Source organism: Tauraco erythrolophus, chromosome Z, assembly GCF_009769465.1.
Source record: "Tauraco erythrolophus isolate bTauEry1 chromosome Z, bTauEry1.pri, whole genome shotgun sequence".
Lineage (NCBI taxonomy): Eukaryota > Metazoa > Chordata > Aves > Musophagiformes > Musophagidae > Tauraco > Tauraco erythrolophus.
In genome coordinates, this window is record NC_141496.1 from 81,757,376 (window position 1) to 81,764,716 (window position 7,341).

The 7,341-nt window shown below is 59.3% G+C and overlaps 1 protein-coding gene across 2 annotated transcripts; it reads right to left on the reverse strand.

Annotated features, from left to right (window-relative positions):
- Positions 1 to 2,904: 2,904 nt before the first annotated feature.
- On the reverse strand, positions 2,905 to 3,942 carry FOXB2 (forkhead box B2). Of its 2 annotated transcripts, XM_086629656.1 has the most exons (2): positions 3,558 to 3,942; positions 2,905 to 3,449 (listed from the first exon to the last, which is right to left on the reverse strand). In XM_086629656.1, exons 1-2 carry the CDS (start codon positions 3,940 to 3,942, stop codon positions 2,905 to 2,907), a joined length of 930 nt encoding a protein of 309 aa, XP_086485782.1. The 2 variants fall into 2 exon arrangements, with proteins under 2 accessions (XP_086485782.1, XP_086485781.1); XM_086629655.1 differs by having other exon boundaries at positions 2,905 to 3,942.
- Between the last annotated feature and the right edge of the window lie 3,399 nt (positions 3,943 to 7,341).

Here is a 7,341-nt window from a genome sequence, read left to right on the forward strand (position 1 = left end):
TGATACAAAATTTGTGTAACGTTGCAAACGCCACTTTCAGAGACGGAGTCCTTAAAAATAAGGGGAAAAAAATGTATAAGCTAGTTAGAAAATATTTTTCAATTAGTTAATTTTCTCTTTCCCTCTGACAGTCTGAAATTACCAGCTTCTGACTCTCATAATTTTCATTGTGCAAGCCACGAAGAAGAGCACCGTCTCTTAGTCATACAAAGTGCCTTGGGAGTTACACCAAACCCTCTGGGCGAGTGACCCGAAGCCTAAACTCGCCGCTCGCCTGAGCCGCTGCTTGCGGGAGAAGCCCGCTGCAAACAGCGCGCCTTTTCCCCGCGAACCGCTGTCGGAGCCATCGTCCCCGCAGCGTCTCCCCCCAGGCGCTGGGAGAGGGAAGGTCCGACCTCTGCGGCCAGACGCCTGCTCCGATCGCGACTCCCCCCTGGCCCGGGCGCCCCGCCCCGCCCGCGGGCCTCTGTCGCGACACCTGCCCCGGCCCCCGGCCGCCGGGGCGGGATCGGCGGCGGGCACTGCGCCCGCGCCCCGCCGCGGCACCCAGCGCCGCCGCACGATGCTTCCCGGACCGGCCTCCTTACACCAGACAGAGTCTTCCCGCGGCGAAATTCAGAAGACTGCCCAGAATCTTCAGTGTGTCCAGAATCCTCTGTATAATTCCCGGGAGGATTACCCCTTTTCCTGCTCCGGATTTCCCAGTTCTATTGCCTCTTAGACCGATGCGAGGGGAAAACTCAGCTTCCCTAAGATGCTTTACAGCCCTGAAGAGCAGCCACATCGAGAGCGGTGGAAGACATTTAAATACATCGAGCTATATATAAAACTAGCGCTACTCGCGATTTATCTCTATCTGTGTAAGTAACTAGTTTTTAGCAGCAGAAATACCGACTTGGCTCCCTGCCTAAAATGAAAGGCAGCGGAGTAAAGAAACCGTGAATCACGTTGTCTTTTTTTTTAATCATTTCTTTCGGGTGTCGGATTCCTGCTCGGTTTATCTGTCTGCAAAACTTTTGAGGCAATTTCCCTTTCCAGTTCGATTTCCAAACCGTGATACTGATCCGTGCCTCATTAGCATAGCATTATTAGTAATGTTTTTCAGCACTGAGAGTGGAAATTAATATCTAACCCCTCTCTGGAGCAGAGAAAACAACTGGAAATTAAACAATTCCGGTTGAATTTCAAGTGGTCGAACAGATTCACGAGTATGCGTGGGGAAAACCTTGGACAGCCGGCACTCGAGGCCAGACAGTTTTGCTGTTCCTAGCTATAGTTCCTCTGGCGGGAGGTCCACTAAGAAGGACGATCCCGACACAGGGTACCCTTCCCCAGGGGCCGGGACCGCGACCTGGCCTCTCGGGGCACGGCGAGTCCGCCTGCGTGAGGCGGGTAAATCCCGGGGAGCTGCTGGGATCCAGCACCCCCTGAGACCGGTGGCAAAACTCCAGTTGCTTTCAGCGGGATCTGGATCTCAGCCGGTGCCTCCGCCTCAGACCCGGCGCTTCGCCCTTGAGCTGCGGGTGGCGGCGGGCCGGAGGGTCCCTGCAGCCGGCGATTTACCTCTAAAGCGGTTTCTTTCCCTTTTCTCACCTTGCTGTGCCGCCCAGGAAACTTTCGGGCACTTCTGTCAGTTCGAGGGGGAGCGGAGCGCCGACCTAGGCTCAGAGCACGCGTTTCTTCAGCAGTGTGAAAGGCGAGTGTTTCAAACAGCAGCACCAGCGGAAGCAGATGAATAGATGGGCTTTAATGAGCATTGGTGTACAGCAGCAGGGCAGACAGGGTACGGCAGCAACCGCTCACAAACCAGCCGGGACTCGTCTGCCAGCGCATCGCGCTCTGACTTCTGAGCCCTCTGCTTTACGCAGACCTCGTCTGTGCGAAGGCTGTTTTCACTAAAGTGCTTTTCCCGAATAATTTTTAAGCGTTTTTCTGTTGACTTTCCCGCCCCGCCCCCCCCTCCCACCCCAGGTTTTAGTGTTCACACTCACTGGAAGAAACGCCAAGCAACACGTACAAAATAGCGGTATCTGTGAGCGGTGAAAGGTGATGTGAGAAGCACAAACTACGAATCGCCGGGCTGGGTTGATTTCAATGAGTAACTAGTAACTAATCCACGCACAGCTTGAGAGGCCAGGTCACACTTCAGTCCCTCCTAAGGTAATGCCCTCCGATGCGAGAGACTGGGATGGACTGCGAAAGTGTGAGGGGGAAGGACGACTGATCGTTAGTTAAAGGAGCCCTTCGACGTCAGTGCCGTTGTGATTTAATTTGCCACTAATTAATAGAGCCATTTAAAGCCTGCTCTTTAAACAGCGAGCATTACTCGTCCTGAGGCCCCGCTGTTTGTCAGGGTTTTCCAGGTAACCGCTTTGCCCACCTCTTTCGGAGCAAGATTTACGGGGACGGCGGGGCAGAAGTTTCCTACCCCTCGGGGGAGAAGGAGAAGCAGAGTTCGGTGGGGTTTTACCCTTCTGCTCCCCACAGCCGCCGGCACCCTGCAGCCCTTCTCCCACCGGGCCCCGAGTTTCGCGGGACCTCCCGGCTGGCCGCCTCGGGAGGAGGGCTCGGCGGGGAACCCGGGCTGCGCGGCCGCCCCGTGCCGCAGGCTGTCGGCGTGGGGAGGAGACCTTCTTTCCCGGGCGCTTCTTCCCAGCCAGCCCCTTTGGCCCCGGCTGCGAATTTTCACATCACCTCTCCGCCACTAACGATATTTAACAACGATAAAAGCTCTTACCTGCGACCTGGCTCTCAAATAATCTGATTGTACACAATATAAACACAGACATCAGCGGGGGTATAGTCATGAGATCGATCGGGTTTCCGTGCCGCACGCGTCCCCTGGACCCCCGCATCCTCTCCCGTGGGAGCCTGGGGGCCTCTCTCCCCCCGACCCCCTGCCCTTTAGGAGTGCACCAGGACGGAGTGGAGGGAGCCCTTGCCCTCGGCGGTGTTGCTCGCGGTCTGTTCCAGCAGCGAAGCAGCGGCCGGGGAAGCGGCGGGGCAGATCTGCGAGGCGGCGACCGTCAGAGCGGGGATGGCCGAGGCGGCGGGCATGGCCGGAGCCGGCTTGATGGGCACCGGGACGGCGGGCATGGTCTGTGCCGGCGGGTGGCAGAGCGCCTTCACGGGCACCCCGAAGGGTCCGTAGTCGGGGGACACGGGCACGCCGGCCACGGAATCCATCACCCCCACGTGCGGCCACATGGAGCTCACCACGCTGCTGAGCTGGCTGGGCACCGGGTAGCCCAGGTGGTGCATCACCGAGGCCAGCGGCAGCCCGCCGGCCTGCAGCACGCCCTTGTAATCTCTGCCGATGATGTTCTCGATGGCGAAGGGATGCTTGAAGCCCGAGGGCTGGCTGCTCCCGTAGGGCGAGAACTGCGGCAGCCTCCCCACGGCGGCGGCGGCCGCGGCGGCGGCCACGGCCGCCTCGGAGCTCGCCAGCCCTGGCACCTTGCCCGGGGGAGGCGGCGGCGGCGGCGGTGGAGGGTGCGGGTGGAAGTAGTGCACCATGTGCGGGGCGGGCGCCGGGGGCTTGCCGGGGCCGCCGCCGCCCGCCCCGCCGCCCGGCCCGCCGCCGCCGGGCAGGTGATGCTCGGGGCGCAGGACCTTGAAGCGCTTGCGGCGGCGGAGGAAGCTGCCGTTTTCAAACATGTCCCCGCAGTCCGGGTGCAGCGCCCAGAAGCTGCCCTTGCCCGGCTGGTCGGGGCGGCGCGGGATCTTGATGAAGCAGTCGTTGAAGGAGAGGTTGTGGCGGAGGGAGTTCTGCCAGCGCTGCGTGTGCTCCCGATAGTAGGGGAACCGCTCCATGATGAACTTGTAGATGTCGCTCAGGGGCAGCATCTTCTCGGCCGAGTGCTGGATGGCCATGGCCGTCAGGGAGATGTAGGAGTAGGGCGGCTTCTGGTCGCTGTACGAGCTCTTCCCTGGCCTGGGCATCGCCGCCCCACCGCAGCCCTCCCGCGGCCGCACGACCCCGCCGCGCTGCGCCGAGTGCGGCTCTGCCCCGCGCTCGGCGGGCTCGGGATGCCGGGGACGGCGCTGCCCTGCCCCGTCGCCGCCTCTACATCCTGGGCGACACCCGCCCGGCCCACGCGCGACCGCGACGGCCCCACGGCCCGCCGGCGGGCCCCGCGCACGGCCCCCGCGGCGGCTGTCGTCCCACGGCGTGCGCTCGCCTCGCCGCCCCGCCGCTTGCCGGGGAGGCAGCCGCCACCCAGGCCGCGGGGCCTCGCGGGGCAGAGGCGGGTCTCGGCCCCCGCTGGGGTCCCCGCTTTCCTCCTGGAGGCCGCCGGATCTCCTGGGATTCCCCTCCGCCGCCTGGCACACTCTGCTGGAGTTGATGCTCGGCACGCACCGAGGGCTCGGGAGCGTGAAATTACCCCGGACCTCTGCAGAGACGGAGAGGAAGGAAGGAAAAACGCCCCTCTCACCGCTCAGTCCAGTGTCCCCTTAAAAGTTTGCGGCGAGCGCCGGGAGGCGGCGGGGAGAGGAGGCGAGCGGGGCGGCGGCCGCCGTGGCAGTGGCGGGTCTGGGCGCTCCGGCGCGGTTTTGTAATGATGCCCGAGTCGGGAGACCCCTGCAGCTCCTGCTCTCTTGCTATCACATGACAGCGGCTCGGGGACTTGGCGTGTCGTGGAATAGGAGCGAAAAGCGGCTCCCCGGCTCCTCTCTCGCTCACACCTCCTCAGCAGGGCGAGGTGGAGCCAGGGGGCTGAGGAAACGCCATGTGAGAGCGAGATGCTCTTTCAAAACACGGGGCAGGGAACAGCAGCCCGAGCGGGGAAACTCCTTCCTCCGCCCTCTCCCTCCCAGCCCTTTCGCAGCCCCCGTATCCACTCTCTACCCCCTTGTCCCCTCGCTCCCCTACAGCCCGGCTCCGAGCAGCGAGGGCAAAAGCCCCCCCGAGGGCACCGCACCGCCGGGAGGTGGGAAACAGGAGAGGTCTTTCCTTGTCCCAGGGGCGAGACGCGCCAAGCATCCCGGAGAAATGAGCGTCAAGTTAGCCCCAGGAAACAGCAAGCGGGAAATGGGGGCCCTTGGAGTAATTTCTTAACATCCCTTTCATTAAGTTGACCAAGCTACGCGAAGGCTAGTACAAAAACAAGCGAGAGGCAAAAAATCCTGCGCTCTTCTCTCCAAATCGTTACGGTCAGCTCTTGCTACCGACCGCGATGCGACTCGTGGGAAACAGTGGAAGAGCCAGCCCAAGCGTCCTCTGTACGCTTCGAGACGAGCTACTTAGCGACAGTGTTGATTTAGATCGGCTCATTAGTGGGAATCAATGAAGAGTGCCACAATTCATATCTATCCTCCGAACGTGCTGTGCTACGGCGGGCAGGCTGTAGATTTGAGCGAGGATCAGGGAGGAAGCCTGGGCTCTTTGCTGCCGCTAGAGTTGGAAGAAAACCCTGCCCAACGCCAGAAACTACCAGAGCTCAATTAGCGAGGTGCCATAGGAGGTGTCAGCACTAAAAGGATTAGTCGGACTTTATTGGCTAAATAAACAAATAGGTTGAAAGAGCCTTACTACTAAAAAAAAAAAAAAAGAAAGAAAAAAAAAAGAAAAAGAGAAACGTCTTCTTAGTCCACGCTGGTGCCGTGGGTGAGCCGCCGTGGGCGCCTGTTCCCGCGCGGGTCCGGCAGGTGCAGCGGGGCTGGGGCTGGGGGGCAGGCGGGACCCGACCTGCGGTGCCACCCGCGCTCCGCTCCCGCCGTCGGGAAGGTCGGCTTGAGCGTCAAAGCTGGTTGTCTATCTAGGAGTCAGGCGTTGCAGGCAGAAGTGGTGAACGGGGTGGGAGGGAGAGGGCGGAAAAAAAAGGGAAAAGCCTTTTAAATATCTATTTATAATCTCTGCTAAGGGGGTGAAGGAGAAGATTAATTTAAACCCCTTCCTAAGTAACGTGTATTTAATAATACTATACCTGACCAAGGGCGGTCAAGTGAAGAGTGTAATCAAAGATAAAGAAACAGAGTAAGTAGCCAAAATTTTGGAAAGGCAGGTTTCGCGAGGAAGCGCGTGTTATAAAAAAGTTTAAGGTTATTGTCCAAGGCATTCCCTTTGCCTCTGAGAAACTCAGAGACGCTTCTGGTGGCAAAAACGTTTACATCGTGCATCTGGGGAGCTTTTCGCCGTTCTGCCAGCACGGCGAGAGACGACATTCGGGCATCTTTTCTGATGTGTCTGTGCATTTTCCCCAAAAAACATTTTATTCGTGTTTTACTGATTAATCCCGTCTTAAACGATTAAAATCTCTGCTCCTATGCTCAAATTCTAAGTCCTGGATCTGAAAGTCATAGTCTGCCTCACCTCACCAGTTAGTAGCTTGGCGTTTTGCCCCCCATATGGCACGGGTGCGGGTTTAGCCTGGCCCTTTCGCAGATGATACCCCTTCATCTCCTTTGCAGCGGGATTTTATTTCTCAGGAGAGGAGCGATCCAGCCTAAGAGTCTGGTGAGACCCGAAATACCCTATTTGCGTTTGTTCCTCTCTGGTCCTTTCCCCAAAGCGGCCGCCCCCAGGGGCAGCGGTAACTCCCTCTTTCCCCGGGAGGACGTGGGGCAGGCTGCCAGCGGAGCCCAGCCGGGAGCGGAGAAGTCGCTTTCGGGGCACCATCCTCTGGCGGCAGAGCACCGCCGCGGGAACCCCCGGGCTGCGGTGCCACCAGCCCTGTCCCCTGCGCTCCCGTCGGCATCCGAGGTGGGCTTTTTGTTAGACGAGAGGGTGTTGGAGCGAACCCGCGTTTAACGGGAGCCCGTCCAGAGCTATCGGAAAAGCACTTGCGCTCACGGGCTAGTTAGTTGCTAGTCCGCTAGCGAGCGCGTTTATTTGGCAGCGTCACCGCAGGGCTGTGGTCCATCCAGGTGTCTGTGACAGCGAGCCCTCTTTCTTGAAGCCTCTGAGGCAATTGCTCAAAGCAATACACCTCAGGTGACCACCCTGACATCAACCAGGCCAGTTCAGGTTTCAGAGGGGTAACGATTCACAGGTGATACGCTGCTGGCAGCCACCCTATATTACTCCAGTTATCGCTATATCCCTCCCCCCGTGGCAACAGAGGTTTTTTTTTGTCTTTTGTGATATAGAAAAGTCCCTTTAAAGTTTTATTGCCCTCGAGAAGTTACTTCTCCTCACACACCTCCATCGCCTTCAACTCACAGGCAAAACTCTCCCCCAGGAAGCTGGTCGTGGCTTTTCTGGAGCAGGATGACCGCCAACTCTCTCTTCCTTTCTCCGCAGAGTTGGCGCTACATTAGACACACCTGCCGCCTTCTCTTGCCGCGATCTGCCGGGCTTAGCCTGGCTTAGCCTTCACATCGGGTTTTGGTGACACGGGG

Bases quoted from the DNA above. Each gene is read 5' to 3' on its own strand.
- FOXB2 (XM_086629655.1), bottom strand. From the start codon at position 3,942: ATGCCCAGGCCAGGGAAGAGCTCGTACAGCGACCAGAAGCCGCCCTAC.